This window comes from Alexandromys fortis, unplaced genomic scaffold, assembly GCF_014885135.2.
Source record: "Alexandromys fortis isolate MF-2015 unplaced genomic scaffold, M_Fortis_MF-2015_v1.1 scaffold_363, whole genome shotgun sequence".
NCBI lineage: Eukaryota > Metazoa > Chordata > Mammalia > Rodentia > Cricetidae > Alexandromys > Alexandromys fortis.
The window spans coordinates 476,224-503,656 of NW_026068233.1; the positions used below are offsets into that span (position 1 = coordinate 476,224).

At 49.2% G+C, this 27,433-nt stretch overlaps 2 protein-coding genes across 6 annotated transcripts; both read right to left on the reverse strand.

Moving 5' to 3' along the window:
* Positions 1-1,134: 1,134 nt before the first annotated feature.
* Lmbr1l (limb development membrane protein 1 like) lies at positions 1,135-15,387 on the reverse strand. 5 transcript variants are annotated; one of them, XM_050130841.1, is made up of 17 exons: positions 15,245-15,387; positions 12,589-12,673; positions 11,088-11,121; positions 9,736-9,875; positions 9,501-9,604; positions 8,794-8,920; positions 7,138-7,206; positions 6,979-7,043; positions 6,618-6,690; positions 6,455-6,556; positions 6,299-6,375; positions 5,599-5,676; positions 5,257-5,330; positions 4,440-4,530; positions 3,967-4,033; positions 1,718-1,795; positions 1,135-1,532 (listed from the first exon to the last, which is right to left on the reverse strand). In XM_050130841.1, the coding sequence occupies exons 1-17, from the start codon at positions 15,314-15,316 to the stop codon at positions 1,465-1,467; spliced, it is 1,404 nt and encodes a 467-aa protein (XP_049986798.1). In that variant the 5' UTR covers positions 15,317-15,387; the 3' UTR covers positions 1,135-1,464. The 5 variants fall into 5 exon arrangements, with proteins under 5 accessions (XP_049986798.1, XP_049986800.1, XP_049986796.1 ...); XM_050130839.1 differs by having other exon boundaries at positions 1,137-1,532; positions 1,718-1,879; positions 6,455-6,538; XM_050130838.1 differs by having other exon boundaries at positions 1,137-1,532; positions 1,718-1,879.
* Positions 15,388-21,538: 6,151 nt separating this feature from the next.
* Positions 21,539-24,850, reverse strand: LOC126493754 (tubulin alpha-1A chain). The gene is made up of 4 exons (XM_050130844.1): positions 24,691-24,850; positions 23,059-23,281; positions 22,785-22,933; positions 21,539-22,685 (listed from the first exon to the last, which is right to left on the reverse strand). The coding sequence occupies exons 1-4, from the start codon at positions 24,691-24,693 to the stop codon at positions 21,705-21,707; spliced, it is 1,356 nt and encodes a 451-aa protein (XP_049986801.1). The 5' UTR covers positions 24,694-24,850; the 3' UTR covers positions 21,539-21,704.
* Positions 24,851-27,433: the final 2,583 nt, after the last annotated feature.

The following is a 27,433-nucleotide window of genomic DNA, read 5'->3' on the forward strand; positions in this document are numbered from 1 at the left end:
GCCTTTAATCCCAGCACCTGGGAGGCAGAGGCAGGAGTTCGAGGCCAGCCTGGTCTACAAGAGCTAGTTCTAGGACAGGCTCCAAAGCTACAGAGAAACCCTGTCTCAAAAAACAAAACTACAAAACACTGCCAGCCAGTCACTTTACTCTACAGCTAATTGTTAAGTATGGGTCCCGGTCAGGGCTGAGGGTGAACAGAGGATGGGTCTCCTATTAGTGCCCATTCCCTAGCACCCCAATTCCCCAGGCATATAAACAAAACCCTGATGTGGGAGTGTCATATCAATCTGTTGATTTCATTGGTTGAGCAATAAAAAACTGCTTGGCTGGCCCTGATAGGTTAAAGCATTGGTGGGAGGAGTAAACAGAATAGAATTCTGGGAGGAAGAGGAAGTGAGGTCAGACCCGACAGCTCTGCTCTCTGGAGCAGAGACGCCATGCTCAGCTCTCCCAGGCAGCTCTGACCCAGATGGACGGAGACTAGAATCTTCCCGGTAAGCGCACCTTGGGGTGCTTACACACATTACTAGAAATGGGCTAGTCCAGGTGCGAGAGTTAGCCGAGAAGAGGCTAGATAGAAATGGGCCAAGCGGTGTTTAAATGAATATAGTTTGTGTGTTGTTATTTCAGGCATGAGCTAGCAGGCGGCTGGGGTGCTGGGGACGCAGCCCCGCCGCTCTTATTTCAACAAAACCCCAAGTAATAGGGTACATCCAGGAGACTAGCCAACATTTTTTTTTTTTAAATGTCTCACCGTGTAATCTTGGCTAGTTTGGAACTTGCAATGTAGACTAGGTTAACCTCAAAAAAATCAGAGACCCTGACTCCTGAGTGCTGGGGTTGAAGGTGTGGGCCAACCTGAAGTAAAGATGAGGGAAGAACATCATCTCTGCACTGGGAGCGCAGAGGGAAGGAAGGCTTCTCCTGGGTACTCGGGACAGCCAGGACAGGTGGTACAGACACAGAGACAGGCTCTTTATAAAAAACCAAGAGAACCCTGGGATGAACTTTATTGCTGAGGGGCGCAGCTCTCCCTCACTGCACCTTGGTCTCTCCAGTGGTCCAAAGCCCCTCCACAGGATAACACAGTGCTTAGGCTCTGCTGGGTCTCCACCCCGCCCCAGCCCGGCCCTTCCCACTCCCACCCACCCTATTGCACATCATTATGTAAACAAGGCTTCAGGCATGGCCTGGAACAGGATTGAGGCAGATTGATGTGTAAACGGATTTGGGACCAGGAACTAGAGCCAGTCCCCCAGCTCACCTCGTGCTGAGGCCACAGCTGTGTCTGAAAAGGCAGGAGGCCGGTCCCAAACTCTGGCTCAGATTATACAGCAGTCAGGTGGTTCAGTTCCCTCCTCCACCCACCCTCTCAGATTCCCGGTCCTGAGGTCCAACCACCCTGGCTTGCCTCCAGGACTAGGCAGTGTCCAGTTTTCTCCTTCTCAACCCCTAGCAGGAGGTCACTGGTGCTGTTTCTTCCTGGATGCCCGGGGAAAACCAGAGACAGGCAAGGGTAGCCTGTCCAGCCCTGGAAAAGAGAAGGCAAGGCGTCAGAAGTGGACATGGGTCTAGCTCCTCAGAGGTGAGGCAATCAGGGCATACACGGGGTAAATGAGACAGGTGATCTACAACTAGGTAGTGCGTTCTCTTCCCTGCTGGGGCTACCCTCGGTTCTGAATGAACTTCCCCAGCCCAGGCGTCTCACCCTCTTACCAAAGGCTCGGATCAGCTCTGCTCTCACAGCCGCAGTGAAGGTCTTCACCAGACAGAGTGTGGTGAGGCCAGCAAAGGCTGCATTATAAAGGAACACGATGTAGAAATTGCCCAGCCAGTTGAAGCGTCCAAAGTCACCCAGCAAGTCAAAGCGAGTCAGCCCTGAAGTACAAGATTTATAATGAGAAAGGGGAATCCCACAAAACTTCTCAAAGGAGCCCAACTTTCTGCTGCCCCCTGGTGGCCAAATCTGAACATCACATCGTCTAGCATGTATGTGTATGTATTATTACTCTCAAGCCCATTCCCAGGCCAGCTCAGGACTATTAAATGCAGCCGGGCGATGGTGGCGCACGCCTTTAATCCCAGCACTCGGGAGGCAGAGGCAGGCGGATCTCTGTGAGTTCGAGACCAGCCTGGTCTACAGAGCTAGTTCCAGGACAGGCTCCAAAGCTACAGAGAAACCCTGTCTCGAAAAACAAAACAAAACAAAACAAAACAAATCAGTAAATGCATCAGCAGCTAAATTTGCTCCTATTCCTCCTTCCAGAGACTCGAATCTTTTCCTTCAGCTGGATTGCCTCTAGCCCCGGGGACTTCTAGGAGTTCCCAGTATGGCAAGTGCTTTGAATCTAAGAATCTACAAGTTTGCTATTAAGTTTTCAGTAGTGTACAGTTTAGCAGCTAAGAAAGACTAAGCTGACTGAAAACTGTCATCACGCTGTTGTTTTGTTTTGAGACAGGGTTTCTCTGTGTAACAGCTCTAGCTGTCCTGGAACTAGCTCTTGTAGACCAGGCTGGCCTCAAACTCAGAGATCCACCTGCCTCTGCCTCCCAAGTGCTGGGATTAAAGGGGTGCGCCACCATCACCCAGTTTTTGTTTTTTTCAATTCCACTTCTAGATAGCTGGGTGATCACAGCAAGTTCCTTAAATGTTCTGGGCCTCAATTTTCTCAATTTTCAAACAGAGCAAACAAGGGGCTCTAACAGTTATGGCAAGCACACATTTCCTTGTTTTCCCAGGCACTGTTACAATCTCCCACGCCCCTTCTTTCCCTCCGTTGAGACAGTCTTCTGTGTTCCAGCAAGGCTGCATCATATGGCTGAGGATTTATAAGAACTTGTGATTCCCCCGCCTGGAGACAGGGTTTCTCTGTGTAACAGCTCTGGCTGTGCTGGAACTCAATCTGTAGACCAGGCTGGTCTCGAAATCAGAGATCTGCTTGCCTCTGCCTCCCAAGTGCTGGGATTAAAGGTGTGCACCACCATAGTCTGGCTCCTGCCCTCTTCTAGCCTCTTCTGGAGCCAGACACAGAAATGGTGCAGATAAACACGCACATAAAACAAAGGAAACCAAAAACGGACACCAAAAGCTAAGTACAGGCCTTTATGAAGCTACACTGTTTCCATCTATATGTGGGATAGCAGATCTTCACGGGTGTTTGTGGAAATTAGGGGGCATATCTAATTACAGAGCATTTTTCCTTTCTCTGTGTGTGTGTCCCTCTGTGTGCATGGGTGTGTGAGTGCCTATATGCAGAGGTCGAAGACAACTTGAAAGAGTTGGTTCTCTCCTCCCTTGTGGGCTCCAGGGACTGAACTCCAATCAACAGGCTTGATGGGGCTGGAGAGATGGCTCAGTAGTTAAGAGCACTTGTTGCCCTCACAGAGGGAGGACCTGGGTCAGCGCCCAGCAGCCACCAGTGCCTCACAATCACCCGTATCTCCACAGCGGAGGCATTTGACCACCTCCACAGGCACCATGCAGGCACGAGGTATGCAAACACACATACAGACAAAGCACTCATATACGCCTATGTAGCAAAGGCTTGGCTGACACCCCACAAAGCCCAGACTGGCCTTTAAACCTCTTTTTTTTAAATTGATATTAAGGCAAGCTCTACATTTTTCTCTGCTCCCCTCCCTGCCTCTCCCCTCCCCTTCAGCCCTCTCCCATGGTCCCCATGCTCCCAATTTACTCGGGAGATCTGGTCTTTTTCTACTTCCCCTGTTGTCTAAGTTCTCTGTGATTGTGGTTTACAGGCTGTAAATCTCTTTTTTGTTTGTTTGTTTGTTTGAGACAGGGTTTCTGTCTGTGTAGCTCTGGCTATCCTAGAACTCATGGAGATCCGCCTGCCTCTGCCTCCCGAGTGCTGGGATTAAAGGTGTACGCCACCACTGCTTGGCATAAACCTCATTTTCTAAAGCTGTGAAACAAGCCAATTCCCTTTCCTACCTTCAGTACTTACCAAGGGTTCGGGAGAAGACAGGAAGAGCTGAGCTTAGGACCAAGAGGCAGACACAATTCCCAATTATCTGGGTGAGAGAAAAGAAAGAAGAAGCAAGTCAGGCAGAGGCAGGCGGATGTCTGTGAGTTTGAGGCCAACCTGCTCTAAAGGAGCTAGTTCTAGGACAGCTAGGACTATTACAGAGAAACTCTGTCTGAAAACAACCCCCCAAAAAACCCAACCCCCCAAAACAAAACAAACAAACAAACAAAAAAAACCAAAAACAAACCAAACCAAAAAGTAAAGGAAAAAGAGGCAAAAGTAGCAAGAGTTGCCAGCACTCTCAGGAGGCAGAAGCAGGTGGCAGAACTCTGTGAGTTCGAGGCCAACCTGGTCAGGACAGCCAGGGCTATAGAGAGAAACCCTGCTGTGGGGGCGGGGTTGCCAACACCCAGCTCACCCATTCCCTAGGCTCTTCCTCGTCCCTCCCATACCTGTGTCATGGCTGTGTCGTGCCATCTGGGCCTCAGGCTTCGGAAGAGTGGAGAACTGTAGAAGCCCACGACTGAGGACACCATCAGGTAACCACAACTGGGTTAGGGAAGAGCTGGCCAACCTCTAAGAAGGACTGCCTGCCTCAGAGAAAGGACTCCTCAGACCCCTTTTCAAGGCTAAGCTTTTCTGTGTGGCGTGTGTCCGCTTGTATGCAGAGGCCACAGGTCAGGCTGGGCGTCTTCTCCGCTCATTACTAACTTTATTTACTGCTGTTGGGTCAGTTCTCATGCCACTGTGAGTTCCCAGGGACAGCACTCAGGTTCTCAGGCTTACACAGTGGGCACTTTTACCCACTCTGTGTATACGTGTGTGGGATGTGTGTACACGAATGTGGATGCCTGCAGAGGCCAGAAGAGGGCGTCAGATGCTCTGGAGCTGGACTTACAGAAGGTTGTAAGCTACACCCGCAACTGCTAAGTCCTCTCTCGGCCCTCCTGGCCATCTAGCAAGCCCACTATCTTACTATCTTTTGAGACAGGCTATTTCAAGCCTAGAACTTACCAGTTTGGCTATACTGGCTCTTGAACACACTACCTGGATCTTCCTGTCTCTGCCTCCCCAGCACTGGACTACAGGCAGATGCTCTGAACTGACTGAGTTATCTCCCCAGTCCTCAAGATCAGGTAATTTCCTTGTCTGAACCCCAGTTAGATGAAGATTTGCCCCTCCCTACCATTCCCCGCCCCAGCATTCCCAAGGAGTCTACTAGGAGGCAGGTTTGGTAAGCAGAAGCCACGGGGGTTTCCAGAAGGATACAAGATCAACACAACCTGGATGATGGCACCAAAGGATCCCAGTTTGGAGAAGGAGACCTGGCCCAGGGAGGCATCCTGTGGGGGTGGGGTGACATGATTGAGGGACATTCCCACTCTGAGTACCACCAGCCCCACCCAGTCTTCCCTCTGTCCTCAGCTTCTGTCTCCCTCTCCAACCTCCGCCCACGCTGTAGCCCAGTGTAGCCCATTCTGTACTGAAACTTGTGGCAATCCACCTGTTTCAGCCTCCTACGTGCTAGGGTAACAGGCACGTGACAGCACATCCAGCTTCCCTAGCCTTCCTTAAGCCCTCCCCAAAAGAAGCAGGAAGAGAGGCCTGTACCTGCATGCCCCGCGGCATGGCAGCCTCGTCAATGAGCAGCTCCAGGATGTGGATGGCCACGATCAGCACAGACAGGCCCTGTGAGGAGCAAGGTCATCAACTCCCATCATCCCTGCTCCAGCCCACAGCGTGCTCTGAGCTCAATGTTAGAGCATTCCCTTCAGTACAATGTTTTCAGCTGTAAGAGTACCTCTGCTTCCAAGCAGCTTTAGGGGCCTAGAGCTGCTGCTAGCAACACAGCACTTTGAGGAGACTACTGGATGAACTGCTTCCAACGGGTGCCTACACCAGCCTACCTACAGAGCACACTGTGGGCTGAGGAAGGCTCTGCAGAGCACTACACACACACACACACACACACACACACACACACACACACACTGAGGAAATGACCTAGGCAAAGGTACCGTTTCCCCTAAAATTATTCCTCAAGTCCTAATCCAGCACAGGAGAGACACGAGATTTCAACCTTTAGCCTCTTTCTGTGTACTTTCTCAATGACCTGTGTGACTTGGGGCAAGCAGGTTGTATTTCTCCATCCACAAGACGGGAATTAATGCTCTAAGCACAGGACGTAAAGCAGGCCCTCTGACAGGCAACTGCTGCTATGGATGACAACCACGTCGACGCACATCTCTGTCCTCCCTGAGGACCCACTTACACCCCGCCCCACCAAGGGGTGCTATGCTAGCAAACGCACCGTCAGCAACAGCAGACACAGCATGGCCAGAGGATAGCCCAGGTTCCGCTGCCAGGCTGAAGCCTTTCGCCGCTTTTCTGTGCAGGGGTGGGAGGTGGTTAGCGAGTACTTGAAACAAGGAACTACTCTCACCGGGAAAAGCACCAGTCCACATACCCAAGAGGACCCTCTGGGTCTGCAGAGCCAGGACCTGTCTGTGCAGCAGCTCCATGTCTAAAGGCAGCCAGCAGGAGGTGGGATCTGAGGGCAGAGAACACACTTCCCTTCAGTGCTTGCCAAGGCCAGTCCACCACCCAGGCAAAGGAGCGTTTAAACTCACTGCAGATTCTTCGAGTCAGAGCTGCCTCCTCAAACACTGAACAGTTCAGCTGTTCCTCCAGGTCTTCCAGTAACTGAGGGCAAGGGACAGGAGACTGTCAGAGGCTCTCTGACCCCAACAGCCCTCTACAGCCCCAGTCTTGGTCTAACTCTGCTTTACCACCCCATGCCCAGAAGCTTTGTCCTATTCCTTCCAATTCCTCGCGTTCTGACCAGCGCCAGATGATGGGGCAAAGGGCACGACGCCGACCAAGGGTCTGGCCTTCTGCGAGTTGTGCACAACACAACCGTGGGTTCATTTTGTGGCTTGGCCTCAGATGCAAAACATCCACCCTGTACAAAAAGCAAGGAGCACCACGTACCCGGGGCTTGACCAGCAACTTCCCAGTGACAGAGAACATGCGGGCGAGACCTAGTGGAGTGCACACTGTGGGGACAGGAGCATGTCAGTCACTCCCTCTCCCTCCCCAGCCCTCTCCTTCTACCCTGGCTGCTCTTTCCCTCCCCGACTCTGCACTCACCCAGGAGCAGGAGCACTCCGAGGAAGGAGATACAGGAGTAGAGGTAGGGGAGGTAGTACTCCCAGAAGTCTAAAGACAAGAAAAGCACGTCAGCTTGTCTTACTTCTCCTGATTCCTAGGAAGTGACAGGGCTCAGTCCACACAAGAACACAATGCAAACACCTCCAGGCTATAGGCAAGTAACTACTGCGGAGAGCTGGCCCAGGTTAGAAGTGGAGTGCTGGGCAAGCTAGAGATCCTCATTTATATGAAAGGCAGGCACAGCTGCTATCTGGCCCAGGGAAGCAGGGTTAAGTACAGTTAGAGCCTCAATTCTAAAATGGGAGGCTGGGTATGGTGGCACATGCCTGTAACCCCAGCAGAAGCAGGAGGTCGAGGCAGAAGATTTCAAAGCCAGCCTGGGTTTTACAGTGAACAATTGATTATCTAGGATTATCTATTATTTTATTTATTTCTTTATTATTAAAGATTTCTGTCTCTTCCCCACTGCCGCCTCCCCTTTCCCTTCCCTTCCCCCAACCAAGTCCCCCTCCCACAACAGCCCAAAGAGCAATCCAAACAACCAAGGCACCCACAAAACCAATAGGTGCAGTAGGATCAAAAACCCATTGCCATTGTTCTTGGGGTCTCAGTAGTCCTCATTGTCCGCTATGTTCAGTGAGACCGGTTTTAACCCAGGCCTTTTCAGACCCAGGCCAGCTGGCCTTGGTGAGTTCCCGATAGGACATCCCCATTGTCTCAGTGTGTGGGTGCACCCCTCGCGGTCCTGAGTTCCTTGCTTGTGCTCTCTCTCCTTCTGCTCCTTATTATCTATTATTTTTAACCAATGTCTATGCAGCTCTGGCTAGCCTTGAACTTACAGAGATCAACCTGCTTCAGTCTCCTGAATGCTGTAATTAAAATTACATGCTATCATCCTGGCTGATTATTTAGTTTCTAAAATCACTGCATGGACTCAGGGGAATATTTCTATATGTTAGATGTGTTCAAAGTCCATCAGTTTGGAACTTCAGTCTACAGAAATGATGCCAGTTTTTTCCACAGCTGATCAAATGCACATTGCCAACTCAAGAGCCAGCTTTTTTTTTCTTTTTAAGATAGAATCTTAGCTGGGTGATGGCAGCAAACACCTTTAATATCAGCACGTTAAGAGGCAGAAGCAAGTAGATCTCTGGGAGTTCGAGGACAGCCAGTTTCTTTGAGTAAACAAAGAAACACTGTGGGGTGGGGAGCCAGGCGGTATTGGCGCCTGCCTTTAATGGCAGCACAGGCGGATCTTTGGGAGTTCGAGGCCAGCCTGGTCCACAAGAGCTAGTTCTAAAACAGGCTCCAAAGCTACAGAGAAACCCTGCCTCAAAACAAAACAAATCTTCAAAAAAAAAAAAAAAGAGGAAAAAGCTGGAGCTCTATTAAGGTTTGGATACAAAATGGTCTTTCAAAATGTGAGCATTTAAGGCCTGATCTCTGTTACAGCGCGCAGAGGCGTGCTCTTAGGAAGTGACTAGAGCTAGAATTTTGGCCATCCACAGGTTTATAAACTTTGCTCCAGCACGTGCACCTTGCCATGAGGTTCTGTTTCACCACAGACTAAAGCCTCTGAACCCAGGACTGTTCCTCCTTTGAATCACAGTGACAGAAAGTTTAACTAACTCTCACCATAGAGCGACTCCCTGCTGGCCTTGTCATTATCTACAATGGCTGACGCCACCCACACCATGCCCAGCACAAGCAGAGTGAGGAGAATCAACATCACCACTGTCTCGTAGACCCGGCCCAGGACACCCTGCAGGAAGGATGAAGAAGCACAGGGGTCAACCACACATCAGAGCTGTGCCTGGGCTTGAGGCACCAAGGAGGTCTGGATTCAGTAGACAAGAGGGAGTGTTTCTCTCTAATTCTGAATCGCTCAGCTGCCTAGCGTCAAGGTCATTCCATATTCTGGGGATTCACTTGAAATCCCACCCTCCAATCATTCAGTCTCGTCTGCTCCAAGGAGACGGCCATGAGGTCAGCACCACACAGGCTCTCTGCTCTCTGCCTTGGGCACAGCCTGCCCATGCAGGAGTCAGCAGGGAAGTGCAAGGGGCGGAGCACGTCTGGGGCTTCCTATGCTTTCTCTCACCTTTGGCGTACTGGTTTCCAGCTGCAGCTACATAAGACAGTTAACTCTTCTGCTAAATGAGCTCCTATTCTCAATTTTAACTACCAGTGGTTCTAGAAATGCCCCACAGGCTTGGGGTCACAATGACTTCTCATGCTGCCACAGCCTCAGACTCCTTGTCCCATCCCTTAACTCTGACTGGTCTGCAATTTCTCCCTAGAGTATGCGTTCTGCTTCTGTCTTAGCTCTTATGTTTCCTCACCTTTCTGGAGCCAGCGAAGCCCTCAGACTCTGTGAAGAAATATGCAAAGGGCATAAGGAAAATGAGAGACAGGTTGGAGAAGAGAAAAACGAGGTTCCAAAGACCTAGAGCCAAAAAGGAAAAGCAGAGTTGGTCATTAAGGGGCCAATCAAGGTGGGCAACATGACTGATTAGCCCAAGGCTGCCTAATTACCTGCCCTGCTCCCTACCCCAAGCTCCAGTCCAGACCACATACCATGGATGAGGGAGCCGTTGAGCCACTGGATATAGTAGTTCCTTGGCAACGAGAGCAATACCTCATTGCTGATGATGGAGAAAGGCAAAAGTAAGACGGCACCCAGGGCGACTGCCAGGGTAAAGGTGCACAGCTCCAGCCTAAGAAGAGGAAGGGACAGGTCAGCCCAGCACTCGCTGCCCTATAAGCCCCACTTTCCCCCAAGACTTCTACTTCTAGAACCAGCAGGAGCAACAGGAGGGAGCTGTCCAGCTGGGCTCTGCCCACTGCCACCTCACCCTAGTCCTTACCTACAGAGTAGCCTAGGCAGCTGGGATAGACGCCACCTTAGGTAGTCATAGGCCCCTAATCACCAGCTATGTCACTTGTTTAGGCTATCCCAGGAATGCCATCTTCCCATCCATGCCTACAGGGCATGCCAGGAATGCTAACAAAGCAAGGACTTGGCTCCTCCTCTCTGCTTAGGGATACAGATTTCTGAGCTTGCCTTTTCTGTGTGGATAAGCGCTCAGTCTCCATATGGCTATGCCCTTTAAGAAGGCATTAGTGAGAGAATAAAGGCAAGCTAAAACCCAACTTCATAAGCAAGGCCTGTGCCATGGCTGCGCCAGCTGGAAACACATTCAGAAAAGGAGAGTCTGTCAGTCCAGAGGGGGCATCTCCATATTTCCTCTGTATGTGCTGTGGGTGAATGGGAACTGTCCATGGGGGCTGGAGAAATGGCTCAGCAGTTAAGAGCACTGACTGGTCTTCCTGAGGACCTGGGTTCAATTCCCAGCACCCACATGGCAGCTCACAGGTGTCGGTGACTCCAGGTCCAGGGGACTCAACATTCATGGCAAAACACAAATGTATATAAAATAAAAATAAATAAGATTTAAAAAAAAATATCCACGATAAGGGCCTTCCTCTAACAACCAATCACTTTGGTCTTCAGGGTGTTTTGTGTGTGTCTGTGTGTGTGGTGGTGGGGTATTCAAGACAGGGTTTCTCTGATCCCTCAGGGGTTTTTGATCTTCACCAAAGCCTGCCCTGTTTCCATTAGCCTGTCTCCCCCTTCCATTCCCCACCCACATTGACTGTTAGGAGGTGAAGCCAAGCTGAAGCCATTTCCTGGTGACTCAGGCCCCAGCCAATATCCACATCATGAAGCTCCTGGCCCAACCAGGGAGACAGGAACAGCAGCTTTTCTGAACATCCCAAGCAAGCATAGGGCAAAGCCAGAAGAAGCCAGAAATAGGGTGGAAGTAGGAACTCCTCTTTGATGAATGACGGCTCCTCCCGCTGCTGACTTTCTCGATCCCAGCGTCTAAAAGGCACTGGATTCGGGTGTTGAAGGTAGTGACACTCACGCAATCTTGTTAACTGTGGCATCTTCATCATCCACTGCAAGAGACAGACAGGAAGGGGACTCAGAAGGACATCAGTGGGAAGCTCTGGGAGCCAAACTTATGATAATGTGTCCCCTGTCCCCATCATTGAAGACAGTGCTGAGAAAGAGGCTCTGGGAGATCTTGCATTATAAACCTCACAACCTATTCCCCAACCAAGGCGGCAGCTTGATGATAGTGGTCCTAGGTACACAGAATAGAAGCCCCTAATTCCCATTCTCCCTCCTCCTCATCACTAACAGATTCCTCTTTAGAGAGGCTCAGACTGCAGTCTGTGAGGTTGTTCACATCAGTGGCTGGGTGAAGGGAAAAGAAACATGCACAGGGGGAAGATGGACTTCGCAGAGAAAAGCTCCGCAGGGGACAGCACTAATGCAGTGCTGGGCATGTTCCTCTAACCCATCGAGATCCATGGACCCAAAGCCACACTCCAAGAAAACTTAGCCTCTCTACAAAAAGAAAGACTACTGTCACCAAATCTCGGGAGGTGCCAGGTCCTTGTGGGGGAGCACTAGGAAGAAGATGGCACTCACCCTGCAGATACCTACTTCAGGTTCACAAACGGCTCTCACTTGGTCCTCCCAGTGACAAAGTACCAGGCGGACTAATTATGCCCAATTTGTAGGGTGAAACTGAGGTCAGAAAAGTTACATGGATGACGGGTAGCTTTAATCCTAGTACTTGGAGGCAGAGGCATGTGAATCTCATTGAGTTCGAGACCAGACTGGTCTACAAAGCAAGTTCCAGGAAAGCCAGGACTACACACAGAGAAATTCTGTCTCCAAAAAATAAATAAATAAATAAATAAATAAATAAATAAATAAATAAAAACTACATGGAGGGACTGGAGAGATGGCTCAGAGGTTAAGAGCACTGACTGCTCTTCCAGAGGTCATGAGTTCAATTCCCAGCAACCACATGATGGCTCACAACCATCTGTAATGAGATCTGGTGCCCTCTTCTGGTGTGTGTGAAGCAGAATGTTGTATACATAATAAATAAATAAATTTAAAAAAATGTTTAAAAAAAACTACATGGATAGGGATGAGGTAGCACAAGCCAATATACCTTGGGAGGTGGGAGGTAGAGACAGGAGTTCAAGGTCACCCTTAGCTATAAGGTGTTTAAAGCCAGCCAGGACTACATGAGATATTGTCTATAAAACAAAATAAAACCAAGAAAGGGGTACCTGATTTTGAAAATGCCACAATAAAACATTATTTTGTCATTATTTTGTCCTCTAACTTAAAATATATACAAATAAAGTAATTAAGTAACAAGAAAGAAATCAAAGCTTTTCCACCTATTTCTCTGCTTGTGGAAGGACGGGGCTGAGCAGCAAGGGTTTCAAACAGCCCAGCACAGCCACCGCTTCTTTCCCAACAGGCACCGTCACCCATTCCTCTGGGGCTCGCTCCATGGCAACTAGAACTCTGGCTGAAGGCAGGGAGGTCAAAAGTACCTGTGGTGAACTCAGCAGGCCTCTTGAAGCGGGTCAGGAAGATGTGGCAGAGGATGTAGAGTGTTGCAAACAGAAGTATTGAGATCTGTGCCAAAAAAAACAACCTGGAATGACATGTTCCATAGTTTCTAGCACATTCCACAGCCCCAAGGGTTCCATACATCCTGGGATTCTACATTGCTCACTGATGCCTTCCTTCTAGTTACAGCATGGGGGCTCCACGCAGGACCAAACAGAAGCTATCCCAAGTCCCTGGGAAACAGTGCCAACCAAGTCCCAGCACTTTGCTGGAGCCACAAGCTTCATCCATATCTTTAGAGGTGAACAGAGAAATGTCTAGAAATATATATACACATGCATACACATATCCTATACCCTAAAATCAGGCCATAGAACAAGAGAGACTGACTATACTGTGACAACATTCTGGGAAAGTAACAGGCTTGAGAAAAAGTTGTCTGCATTGTCTTCATATTCTTCTTACCCAGCTCCATTTGCAGTCATGAGAAAGTATACTCCATGAGCTGCTATGTCAGAATCATGTCTACCGAGCAAATCTGAACTTCTACTGTTTATTCGGAACCTGAAACATCAGGTCTGCTCTGTGGCAAACTAGAGCCCATTTAATTATCATTCAGCAAGGCTTTAGTCAGGCCCAACCTTTCCAGAGTTGGTTATCTGCCGCTTTAAAATCCTCAGGTTCTTCCACAAGTGACTTTCAACTCCAGGGCCAGGGCTCTTAGGACCTACCCATGGCCCTGAGTGGTTAGACAGGACAGAACTTGAACAGATTAATTAGTACGTGGGTTACATCTAGACACTTCCCCAAAGCCGGAGAATACAAAAAAAAAAAAAAAAGATGTCACTGCAGTTGAGGTAGGCAAAGACAAGATTAGTCTCCCATGTCTTCTAGTCTCCAAGAGGAACTGACCTTATAGGAAATCTGTTCAGTGACAAGGAGAGAAGACACTAAGAAGTCCTGAATCTGAAATACAGCTGTAGCTTTTGACTTAGGGAACCCCCATAGAAGCAGTCACCAAGACTGCAGCTGCATTTTTACAGCTGTGTTCTGTTCATTCTGCCCTGAACTTGCATAATACCCAAGAAGGTAGAAGAGCTTAAAAGGTCAGGCTTGGACTTCTACCCACTTCCAGTAGAGGCTAGATTGTTCTATTTTTTTTTTCTTTTTTTGAGACACGGTTTCTCTGTGTAGCCCTGGCTGGCCTGGAATTCACTCTGTAGACCAGGCAGGCTTCGAACTCAGAGATCCATCTGTCTCTACCTCCAGGGTACTAAAATTAAAGGCATGCGTCACCACCAGCATCCAGCCCAGGTTGTTTCTAACTTCTAGATGGAAGCCATGAGGAGGAGGTTCACGAGACCTTCAGGTGCCCTTGGCCGGTGCTGATGTCCTAAGGGCTCACCTGTCCAGGTGGTCAGTCTCTATACAGAGTCTCTAGGCCCAGATGTGCCTCCACGATATGCCCAATGCCCCAGTGAGGACCTTTCCACCAGGGACACACAAGGATGCTACTCTGATTGGGGCCCTACACCGGTACTTTCCAGTTCTCATTGATAAAGGCAGCCATCAGTATATCCTGTGTCCCTTTACCTTTTCTTCAATCCAAGCATGCCAAACCCTTCCATTCCTCCAAACCCTTCCCTTTTCTGCAGAGTTCTATGCAGAAACACCAGAGATGGTTCCTGCAGGCTATCCTGAAGGAATAAGAACTCGCTAGAGGGCGGTGGTGGCGCACTCCTTTAATCCCATCACTCGGGAGGCAGAGGCAGGTGGATCTCTACTGAGTTCGAGGCCAGCCTGGTCTCAAGGGGCTAGTTCCAGGACAGGCTCCAAAAGCTACAGAGAAACCCTGTCTCAAAAAGCCGAAGAAAAAAAAAAGGAACATGCTTGTGCTCAGGACTACTGCGGAGCCCCCAGAAGAACTCCCAGAATGGCTAGTATTCCAGTCTTCCAGGGTGTCAAATTATCAGGAAGTGTTGTGGGGTGTGCGTCACTGTGTTGGCTTGTGTTTGGCATGCTGCATGCCAAAGGCCCAGGGTTCAATCACAACACGAATGAAAACAAACCACCATCATTGAAGGGAAGAGAAAAATAGGCGCGGAAACTTAGGTGTCTCCCCATGTCCACATCTTACTAAGTCCACCTCGGACTAAGGACTTTCTTCCTTAGTGGGGGGACCCACCACATCCCCTACTCTTCCCTCGCGCCACCACTGCACGTCCCTAGTAAACTGCTTTGTGTGACCGGGTCTCGCTTCATCCCAACATCAACTACGATTGCCCTCCATCTACTATTAAGGGGAATACGCACATCAACTTGTCCCAAAGCAAACCCATCCATTTGTGGAGGATCAGACTTTTCCGCACAAGAGGACCCACCGCCAGGAACGCCCGCCGAGGAGGAGTCGAAGGGGGCGGGGGGAGGGGCGAGCAGCCGAGGAACGGAAACCCCGCGGCTTTGTTTACGACTCAGGGACCCAGCACACCCGACCCAGGAGTTCGCCATCCCGGCCCCGGCCCCCTCAAGGACTGAGGTGCTGGGAGCCCGGGCAGCAGGACTTCCTGTCTCCACCGCTGCCCGCGCCCCTCCCACCTCGGCCCGGCCGGCCCCTTCCCGCCCAGGTCCCGCACTCACGATGCACTCGCGGACCCGGTCGTGGAACAGCTGCTCTCGCACGGATAGCACTTCGTAGTCAGCTGCTTCCATACTCTGCTCAGCATGACTGGGGAGGGGCTGTCTCCGGGCCCGGGGAGGACGAGCGGGGATGAGGCCGCCGCCGCCCGCCAAGCACCCGGACCCAGCCTAGGAGCTGCTCCTCGCTGCCCGCGACGGAAACTCAAGGTAATCTGGGACTCAGATTCAGCCGTCGGACGCCCCGCCCTTAAAGGGGCCGGCCCCAGCCTGCCTTGTTTTAAAGGGCTCGGGTCCCCCGCGGCTCCCTCCCCTTTAAGGTGGGGTCACTCACAGTCACGTTTCAACGCAAGTACCCGCCGCCCAGCTACGCGGAAGCTCCCGGCTCGGTGCTATCCTTTTAAGAGGCCCGGTGACGACACAAGGTCTGGGCGGGTTTCTTCAAACAGCGGAACTTATTGGCTGCTTGTCGGCTGTCGCTCATCGGGAAGGGTGCGCTGATAGGATATTCTGGGAAAGGAGGCGGGATATTTTTGGCCTGTCGAAGCTGCTGTAAAAACGAAGACTCCACTTGATCCCCTGTTGAGATGTGCTGATTCCAGGATATTAGTATCAGCCACGATTTTAGTTTAAATGAATGGTTTGGATCAGGACAACCAGTCGAGATATAAGAGCACCCCGCGGCCCTGTAACCCAGGGCCTATAGCGTTTTCTCGAAGTGTATTACTATTGGAGATTTCCCTAGCCACTCCCGAAAACTTTCTCTCAATCATTTTTATGGAAGGCCTAGGATATAAGAGAACGAATAGTAAAAACAAAAGTTGGATAAGAAAGCCGGGCGGTGGTGGCACATGTCTTTAATCCCAGGAGGCAGAAACAGGCAGATCTCTGAGTTCCAGCCAGCCTGGTCTGTAGAGTGAGTTCCAAGACAGCCAGGGCTCACCCTGTCACAAGAAAAAAAAAAAAAAAAAAAAAAAAAAAAAAAAAAAAAAAAAAAAAAGCCAGCGGTCGCCTTTAATCCCAGCACTCCTGAGGCAGAAGCAGGTGGATCTCTGCGAGTTAGAGGCCAGCCTGGTCTACAGAATGAGTTCTAGGACAGTTTCCAAAGCTACACAGAGAAGCCCTGTCTTGAAAAATCAAACCAAAAATAGAAGGTCATGAAACTTTTTTGTTGACAGGTCTTGCTATGCAAACCAGGCTATCCCTTGACTTCTCAGCGATCTTACTCAACCTTCCAGTTGACTGCTAGATGGTAGGCATGTTCTACCAGGCCCCGGCTATCCTGAAACCCTGTGAGGAAATATCCACAGGGAATATTGGTGAGCAGACTGAGCCAAACATTAACTACCTACCTGCTAAGTGCCATTCACTTTATAGCCTTTATCTAATTTTAACATCATAGCAGGAATTTGAAACTAGAAAATAGAGTTTGTCATGGTCCTACTTAAGACTTAGAATCTAGGCCTGGTGGTGGTGGTGCACACTTTTAATCCCAGCACTCAAGAGGCAGAGGCTAGCGGATCTCTTTGAGTTCAAGGCCAACCTGGTCTACAGAGTGAGTTCCAGGATACCTAGAGCTGTTACATAGAGAAACTCTGTCTCAAGGAACAAAAATAATAAATAATTTTTAAAAAGCCTTAGAATCGGGGACTAGAGAGATGGCTCAACAGTTAAGAGCATTGGGTGTTCTTCCAGAGGACCAGGGTTCATTTCCTAGCACCCACATGGCAGCTCGCAATTGTAACTCCATTTTCAGGGAATCTGACACTTTCACACCAATGCACATAAAAAACAAAAAGCCCTAGACTCTAGCTGGGCATTGTGGTAGGCATCTTTAATCCCAGCAGTAGGAAGGCTGAAGCAGGTGGATCTCTAAACTCAAGGCCAACCTGTTCTACTCTACACTTCGAATTCCAGGCCAGCCAAAGTGATGTGATGAGAATCTATCCCAAAAAAAACAAAACAAGGCCAGGCAGTGGTGGAGCACACCTTTAATCCCAGCACTCTGGAGGTAGAGGCAGGCGGATCTCTGTGAGTTTGAGGCCAGCCTGCTGGACTACAAGAGCTAGTTCCAGGACAGGAACCAAAAAAAGCCATGGAAAAACCCTGTCTCGAAAATAAAAAAATAAAATAAAATAAAAAAACAACAAAAACCCCCAGAAAACCATTTGCTTGTGTATGCATATGTGTATATCAAGCTTTCTTGTTGGCCTATCTTTGGATCAACAACCCCCAAATAACAACACAAAGACTAACTATGAAAACTTAGGCTTTTTTCCCAACTAGCTCTCATAACTTAAATAAATCTGTATTTATTTATTCATTTTTTTGTTTATTATTTTGGTTTTTCGAGACAAGGTTTCTCCATGTAACATCCCTGACTGTCCTGGAACTTGTTGTATACCAGGCCTTTAATTTATTGAGATCTGCCTGCCTCTGCCTCTAGAGTGCTGGGATTAAAGGTGTGCACCACCACTACCTGACTTTAACCCATTTTTATTAATCTATTGCTTCTACATGGCTTGGTTACTTCTCCTTTGTACCACATGTCCGACTTCTTCAATGTCTTGCTGTCCTCTCTCATGCTCCTATACTCATCCCAAATTCTTCTCTGCCCAGAATTTCCTCCATTCATTCATTCTCTCCTTCCTAGCTATTGGTCATTTAGCTCTGTATTAAAACAATCACAGTGACACATCTTCACAAATATAAACAAATATTCCACAACATATATATGTATACATAGTTGGCCCTCCACATTGTTGAGTCCCACATTTGTGAGATCAATTAATCTCAAACTTAAAAAAAGAAAGAATGGCCGGGCGGTGGTGGCACATGCCTTTAATCCCAGCACTCGGGAGGCAGAGGCAGGCAGATCTGAGAGTTTCGAGGCCAGCCTGGTCTACAAGAGCTAGTTCCAGGTCAGGCACCAAAGCTACAGAGAAACCCTGTCTTGAAAAACCAAAAAGAAAAATAAAAAAATAAAAAATAAAATGAAAAAGGGTACTTGTCAAGATGTTTCAGTTGGTAAAGTGCTGTCCTGCAGGTAGGAGCTAAGTTCCATTCCTAGTAGATAGTAGTACACACTGGTGAACCAAGCACTGGGGCTGAGGAGATGAAGATAGTAGAATCCCCAATACACTATTGATGTAGCCTCAGGGCCTAGCAACAGGCCAAGTCTAAAAAAACATTTGGAGTACAAAGAGAGAACCTATCTCCAAAAACAACAGCAAGACACAGTTAGGACTGGGAATGTAACTCAGTAGCAAAGAACTTAGCATATGCAAGACCTTGGATTTGGTCCCCAGTACCATGAAAAAAAGAAAAAACAGTTTGGAAGCAAAATCATGTCTATATTAGCACACATATAGACTTTTATGTTCTTGTCATTACTCCCTAAACAATATAGTATAATAACTACTTGCATAGCATTTACATTGCATTAAGGATTATGGGTATTCTGGAGATGGTTTAAAGTGTCCTGGGGATATGCATAAATTATATGCAAATTCCTCTGTGCTTTCTTTTCTGGAATTCAATATTTAGACCAGGCTGGCTTCAAATTCACAGAGACTTCTTCCTCTGCCTCCTGAGTACTAGAATTAAAGACTTGTGCCGCCATGCCCCACCCTACACCATTGGGTTTCTCTGTGTAGCCCTGGCAGCCCTGAAACTCGTTCTATAGACCAACCTGGTCTCAAACTCACATAGATCCACCTGCCTCTGCCTCCCAATGCTGGGACCAAAGATTGTGCCACCACTGCCCCCATGACTCTGTCTTCCTTTTTAAAGCTTTTTACTTGGAACATATGAACACAATAGCATGCAGCAAGCTGTCCGTTGGGTGTGGCTTACAGACCAGGTGGCAGGGAGAAAGAAGTTAGTCTTAGCAACATAATAACCATAGCAGTAGCCTGAGAGATCTTCAGTGATTTTTACTTTGTATCATTATCGAGTTTGGTTGATGTAGCAACATTCTCTTCTCTAGTTCCTGTTGACCCCAAGGCCTTGCTTTTACTATTGCCCTGGAGTCCGGGGTGTAAGTTGGGGCTCAGGTCAAGAAACTCCTTGGGTGTGGAGTTGCCTGCGGCTGCCTGATTCACAGTGAGGTAAAGTAACATCAGGCACAGCTCCCTTCAGTAATTGTCAGAACAAAAATTGGCAAGCCTGTGAATGCCAGGGATGCCTGCCAGTCACTTCCTGTTTGTTGCTTTTTTTTTTTTCAAGGTGACGGCAAGGGCAGAGTTCACAAGGCTCACCTTGGCCCTCCTGGATAGAGAACTCCTTGTCAGTAGTGCCATCTGCAGGGCATTAAGGAATTTGCTAGGCATTTTCTGGGATTGGGAGTGGTAAATGCCGTCTCAGGCCAAAATATTCTTCCTGCCTTCCTCCATTAAATCTTTTACTGAGTATCTACCCTGGATCGCAGCATGGATTCTCCTTGAGGCTGAAAGGCCGATAGTCCCTCTGATCTCTTAACAGACGGGAGGACAAAAAGCTGTGCTATCATTTTTTTCAAGGCAGGGTTTCTCTGTGTTGCTTTGGAACCTGTCCTGGAACTTGCTTTGTAGACCAGCCTGGCCTTGAATTTACAGATAGGCCTGCCTCTGCCTCCTGAGTCCTGGGATTAAAGGTGTGCAGCACCAGCGCCCAGCAAGTCTTCCCATTTTAATAGTGACCTCATGAAGGTGAAGAATAATAAATCCTGAATGCATTTTAGCATTGTAGCTTTTGTTGTTGTTGTTTTGTTTAGCAAATATTGTGGCTAAGGAGATACTAAGTTTGATCCCCAGAATCCATGTTAGAAAGAAGGAACTATCTCCTACTTCTATGGTTACAGGGGCTAACAGGGCCCATCCCTATGACCAAGGCATTATGAAAATCTGTAGTGCAAACAAACAAATGAAGTTTACATTGACTAAATAAAGATCCTAAGATTGCCACGTGCTTGCCTGGAATCCTAGCATTTGGGAAGCTGAGTCAGGAGCATAGAGTTAAATGTCAGCCTGGGACACAGATGGAAACCTGTCTCAAAAAAAAAAAAAAAAAAAAAAACTGGCTAAGAGGGAAATCATTCTGATTTCTTAATTTTGGAACCTTCTACCACTTTTGGAGATCTGCCTGTCTCTGCGCCCCCCCCCCCCCAGTGCTGGGATTAAAGGCATGCACCATCACCACCTGGCAGCTTGTGTGGTTGTTTTTTTCTTGGGATAGGGTCTTCTGTAGATCAGGCTGACCTGCTTTTCCTGATCTTCCAATTTTTACTTCTGACAGGCATGTCTTTAATCGCATCTAGGAGGAGGAAGCAGCCATAGTTTACACACTGAGTAAGACCAGCATGACCATCTCAAAGTGAAAAGGACAGGAGTGGAACAGGGGTGCATCCTTTGCCTAGCGTGTCTGAGGCCTTCTGCTCAGTCTCAAGCACCAATTATCCTCATGCTTAGTGGTGTAAATTGTTCCCACTTCCTGCAATGCAATCCTTACCAGTCAACGTGGACTATGTATTCGTTGGTTCTTTCTTAGCAGGAAATGAGCAGTTAAATTCCCCCTCTGTAGACTTTGGCACTGAGCTTTGAACACAGTAATATTTGCATTTTAATAATAAAGCTTGCCTGAAGATCAGAGTACAAAGCTAAGCCACTAAAGGTCAGACAGTGGTGGCCCACACCTTTAATCCCAGATCTCTCAGGAGACAGAAGCAAAAGATAAAGGCTACCTAGGGCTACACAAGATCTATCCAGAAAACAGGTCCAGGTAGTGGTGGTTCACTCCTTTAATCCTAGTGTTTGGAAGTCACAAATCTTTAAACCCAGCCCTGAGGTAAAGACTGGAGTATGGGGAATATAAGGGTCAGGAACTCGCCCTTACTCAAGATTTGATAAAAGGTCTCTAATGATTGGCTGCTTCCATTTCTGATCTTCAGCTTGTACTCAGTGTTTGAATTTTTATTTGTTCTACATGTCTTCCCTTGTTTGCTGCCACAGCACCCTAAAATATTCCCAGGTCATAGATACACCCAGCTCCCAGCCCCATGCACCCCAAGCTGGCCTGTAACTCCAAAGACCTGAGTGGTTTCACATCCTCAGTGTAAATTGTAAAGTTATACATCAAAATAGCCTCAATCATTTGATGGATTATAATCAAGACAGCTCATTGCTGTCTGTGCTCCTCTATCACACAACTATCACCTGGGTGGTGACCTTTTGCTATCCCTGGGCATCAAGACTGGAGGGTCAGGCAAAGGTTAGTCTGGGATACAGGAGACTTATCCAACAAAAAAGCATACAGAAACAATTTTTCTTTAAAGCTTTTACTTTGAGACATCATGGAAACCATACAGGGAAACATGGAAAAGACATGACCACAGAACAATGTTAACACAAAAGCATCAATGACTGTCAGCTAACGTTGAAGCTTTAGTTCTGGGAGTTGGACATGATTCAGGGGCTGAAAAAACAGATTAGTATTCCTCACCTTCTTCCTCACCCTCTCCTTCAACAGAATCCACACCAACCTCCTCATAATCCTTCTCCAGGGCAGCCATGTCTTCACGGGCCTCAGAGAACTCCCCCTCCTCCATACCCTCACCCACATACCAGTGCACAAAGGCACGCTTGGCATACATCAGATCAAACTTGTGATCTAGGCGGGCCCAGGCCTCAGCGATGGCTGTGGTGTTGCTCAGCATGCACACAGCTCTCTGGACCTTGGCCAGGTCTCCACCAGGTACCACAGTGGGAGGCTGGTAATTAATGCCAACCTTGAAGCCAGTGGGGCACCAGTCCACAAACTGGATGGTACGCTTGGTCTTGATGGTGGCAATGGCAGCATTGACATCTTTGGGAACCACGTCACCACGGTACAGCAGGCAGCAAGCCATGTATTTACCGTGGCGAGGGTCACATTTCACCATCTGGTTGGCTGGCTCAAAGCAGGCATTGGTGATCTCTGCTACAGAAAGCTGCTCATGGTAGGCTTTCTCAGCAGAGATGACAGGGGCATATGTGGCCAGAGGGAAGTGGATGCGAGGGTAGGGCACCAGGTTGGTCTGGAATTCTGTCAGGTCAACATTCAGGGCTCCATCAAATCTGAGGGAAGCAGTGATGGAGGACACAATTTGACCTATCAACCTATTTAGGTTAGTGTAGGTGGGGCGCTCAATGTCGAGGTTTCTACGACAGATGTCATAGATGGCCTCGTTGTCCACCATGAAGGCACAATCAGAGTGCTCCAGGGTGGTGTGGGTGGTAAGGATGGAGTTGTAGGGCTCAACCACAGCAGTGGAAACCTGGGGGGCAGGGTAGATGGAGAACTCCAGCTTGGACTTCTTTCCGTAATCAACAGAGAGCCTCTCCATCAGCAGGGAGGTGAACCCAGAGCCAGTTCCCCCGCCAAAGCTGTGGAAGACCAAGAAGCCCTGAAGCCCTGTGCACTGGTCGGCCTGTAAGACAAAAGGAAAGATATTGAATTGGCTGGCACACTCAACACCACAACCCTCTCACTGCATCTTAAATGTATCCTATCCATCTATGGTATTTACCAGCTTGCGAATTCTGTCCAAGACGAGGTCAATGATCTCCTTGCCAATGGTGTAGTGGCCACGGGCATAGTTATTGGCAGCATCTTCCTTGCCTGTGATGAGCTGCTCAGGGTGGAAGAGCTGGCGGTAGGTACCAGTGCGAACCTCATCTGGAAAAGGAGGACAAGTCAGCCACCCGCCACCAACACTGGCTCACTCATCCTTCAGCGTCTGAAGAGAGGTCTGAGGATGTGACCCGGGTAGAATGCCTCAGGGAAGCCCCTGGTCCACTTACCAATAACCGTGGGCTCCAGGTCTACGAACACTGCCCGGGGCACGTGCTTGCCAGCGCCTGTCTCACTGAAGAAGGTGTTGAAGGAGTCGTCTCCTCCCCCAATGGTCTTGTCACTTGGCATCTGGCCGTCAGGCTGGATGCCATGTTCCAGGCAGTAGAGTTCCCAGCAGGCATTGCCAATCTGGACACCAGCCTGGCCGACGTGGATGGAGATGCACTCACGCTGTGGAAAGGGGGGAAAAAAATTAGTAAATGCCACAAGCAGCCAGAGTTCTCAGTGGCCTAATGTGTCAAACCCTTAAAACTCGCATTTCTTAAAACAAAAACAAGCAAACAAAAAAACCAGAATAACTAATTTAGGCTTTTCACACCTAGGAGTACTTAGTCATACTTCCTCTCTTTGAAAACTAAGGCCCTTCATCTACCTACTTCCTTCAAATCTACTTTTGCCGTGTATTCCGATTTCTAGACCATTCTAAGCAATGGAAGGACATGGCTTGGCCACTGAGGAAAGACATCTCACTGCAGAGCAAGAGGCAGGGCTCTGAAGGAGAGAATGGCCAGCGTCCACCCTGAAGCACCCGGATGGGAGCTGGTTTGACTTCCTCTATTTGTAGGCATTGAGCTCAGCTCATTGCACCTGCCCTGGTTCAGCAGCGGATTATAAACCGCCCAGATCCGATTTCTATTTCCCTCTAAAACCAGTCAATGTCACCACCCGGTCCCAAACACGACAGCTGGGAATCCATGCGGTTAGTGTTGGTAAGTTATATTCTGGAATATAGTTGAGGAAATCTTCCCCTCATCCTTAATTGCCTTCATTAAAAGCAAAAGGAAGGTCGAGGCTGAGGTTGTAGCTCGTTAGTAGAGGGCTGGCCTACAATGCGACACCTGGGTTTGACCCTCAGTCCCCCCCCCCTCCCAAAAACACAAGGCCCAACAGAAGACACACCCTAAACCCGCAGTGCCTCAGCGCGCACGCGCACACTGCAGGGGCTGTTCCCGCCTTTCTCAGGCGGGAATGTAACGGTCGCGCATGCGACTTTGTCTCCCCGCCCCCGCCTTTTCCGTACTAAAGAGGAAGTGAGGGCGGGGAAAAGGCTGTGTGCGCGCGCCCGAAAAGCAGAAAGCAAGGGAGGGATGGGGGAAGGGCGGGCGCGGGAAGACTGTAGTCCAAAAGCGCCATGCTGTAGGTCTTGTGCAAGGTGTGGCATGAGCCAGATGGGAGTCCAGGGGCACCCGGGAGAGCCCCTTCTCCCCCAGGCCACGGCGGTCCCCAGCAGCCTGGGTCCACGCGCCCCTGCTCGCCCAGGAGAGCCCCCTCTCCCCAGACCCCGGCAGCCAGAGCCCCACGCTCTCACGCTCGCCCAGGGAGACCCCCTTCTCCCCAAGACCCCGGCAGCCACACTCTCACATGCGCCCAGGGAGACCCCTTTCTCCTCGAGACCCCCGCAGCCAGAGCCCCACGCTCCCCTGCTCGCCCAGGGCGACCCGGGAGAGCCCCTTCTCTCCGAGACCCCGGCTGTGCCTAGGAATCAGGGCCCCACGCTCTCCCGTTCGTGCACGCCCTAGCCGCAGGCCCCAGCGAGTCGCCCCTCTCCTCTCCTCTCCACCCCACACCGATGCGCTCACCATGGTAGCTACGGGTTAGAAGGCGAGGGTGACAGAGCGGACACCGGGTCCCGGTTACCGTTCCCGACAGCTAAGAGTCGAGGTAAGTAACGCAATGAGGCAGAGGCGGCGGCTCCGGAGCCCCTTAAGTAGCAGCCGGGGAGGGGCGGGCTCGCCCGGGTGCCCGCGGTCCCTCCCCCGGCGGGCCGCGGCCATTGGGCGCCCAGCCTGACCGCCGCAGAGGCGGGCTCGGCTCGCAGTCCCCTCCCTGCGTGGACCCGCGGGGCGGGGGCCGCCGCCTGGGCGCGCGCGGTCGCTGCGGACTGGGGCGCGCCGCTGCAATGCGGGATGCGAGCGGGCCCTGCCCCAGACGAACGGTTGTGGGAGCTTGGGGCGATTGGTGCAATCTGGGCGAACCCGGAGACTTGCCAGGTCCCCAGTTTTAAAGGTGAAGCATCCTAAAATGCAGAAACGTGTGGTCAGGATAGCCCAGCTGATTCTATACTTGTGGCCACACTTGAGTGAGTTTTGCCTTTCTCCTTGCTTTAAGGTCTGTGTATTCCCTACTCACCGGCTACTGTGAAAGCCGTTTATAAAGCCCAGGAGTTAACTGTACTGGGCATGTTGTAATGGCTCACTCCCAAAACTAAAGGTACCAAGCAAGTGCTGGATGCAACTTGAATAATGCAAATGTTAAAATAAGGCCGACTAGGCCCCATCTTTAGGCTTAAGCTACCAGCTTGATGGAATAACCCTAAGTAAGGAGTCTTTCAAAAGATTTTAAAAGTATGAAATGGTAACTAAATTGAAGTGAGGAAAAACTAAAAGGAAAATGTCTCACTGAAGAATCTAGGAAGCAAGGGTTTCTTGTGCCGTGCAGGTCTTCTCAAAGGACTGCGTGACTTTGTGGTGAGTGTTGTGATGACCAGGTTATAACCAATAAACTCCCCTTTTATTCCGGCACCATAGATTACTACTGACCTTAGGAATCCATAACATTAACGTTATTAGGGCTAGCATGTGGCTTTAAAATGGCCTCACTGAACGGACTGCAATTACCAAACTATTCAAAATGTCTTCCCGGCCGGGAACACAGATCCCGTGCAGGCTGCGCAGAGTGAGACTCCCCCTTTCAGAGCCTCAGGCGCCTCTTAGTCAGGTGCCCCGGGATTCTTGACAAAGTGCGGCTGAGCAGATTCCAAGAGTCCCAGTGAAGGAATGCCTCAGCTAGTTAGTTATCAGGAGAAAGAGCAAACACTGGAGGAGAGGTGCCTAGTGTTAGAAAAAGAAGGCCCGGAAGTACTTCAGCAGCAGCTACTATGTAGGTCATGGGGAGAGGGGGGGGACTCTTGAAGTTACATTGTTTAAAAGAGTTAAGCTGGGCTGAGGAAATAGCTCATTTAGGACCTGAGTTTGATTCCCCAGAACCCGGAGGGTGGAGGTGGGGGACCACGGACCGTGACATCGTAGTGATGTATTTTTGTATTGCCCGTGCTACAGAGACTGGCAGGCCCCTGAGGGTTAGTGGCTACCTACCCAGAATGGCCTTTCTGGGCCAATTCCAGGTTAGTGAAACCATATATATCAAAAGCAAACAAGGGGGACACAAAAATACACCCACACATAAATAAATGGGATAAATTTAGAACAAAACCAAAGAACTCTGAAAATTGATCACGTACATGCTCATACACACGTGTGCTCACTTATGTGCCCGAGTACACAGCCGTATAAATAACTAAAATGTAATTTGTAACTAAAGTTAAGGGAAAAGAAAATGTGATCTCGTTATCTCATTTCCTTGTCGAAAGAAGGGGGTTTGGCCAGGTGTGATGGCGCAGGCCTTTAGTCCCAGAATCTGGGAGGCAGAGGCAGGCAGATGAGTCCACAGCCAGCCTGGTCTACAGAGCAAGTTCCAGGACAACCAGAGATACACAGAGAAACCCCGTCTGGGAGGCATGGGTGGGTAGTGGTTACTGATCTCCACATTCTCTCAACAGGGTCTCACTATGTTGTGTTAACTGGCCTGTAATTCGCCATGTAGACCAGGCTGGCCTCAAATTCACAGATTTGCCTGCTCTGCTTCCCAGGTACTGAGATCAAATGCATCAGCTACCTTGTTTGGAAACTTTTTATTATTATTATTTATTTATGGGGGCAGGGTGGTAGGCTTTCTTTTGGACCATCAACCAGCTCCCAAATACATGACAAGGAGACTTATTAGTTACAATTGCTTGGTCTTAACGTATGCTTATCCCCCTTGCTCTTATAATTTAATTTAACCTGTTTCTCTTCATCTACGTTTTGCCTCAGGGAGGGGATTTTACTTTTCTCTCATTCTATATGTCCTACTGTGTCTGTCTGCCGACTGCCTACCTGGCCCTGGGTGACCCCCTTTCTTTCATCCTTGTTCTCTTTTCTCTTGTTCTCTCTCCTCTCCTCTCTTTTCCTACTTATTCTCTCTGCCTTTCCCTCTACTGCCTAGCTATTGGCCATCTACCTATTTATTAGACCAATCAGGTGCCTTACGCAGGCAAAGTAAATTAGCAAGCTATCTTTACATAATTAAACAAATGTAGGGTAAATACCTTCACATAGTTGAAGTAATATTCTGTAACGGAAATGTAACACACCTTCACATAGTTGAAGTCATATTCTACAACAGGCAGGGCATGTGCAGATATCACAGTGCATGTGTGGAGGATGGAGGACAACTTTTGGGAAACAGTTCTCTCTTCCCAGGTTTCCTTTTTTTTTTTTTTTT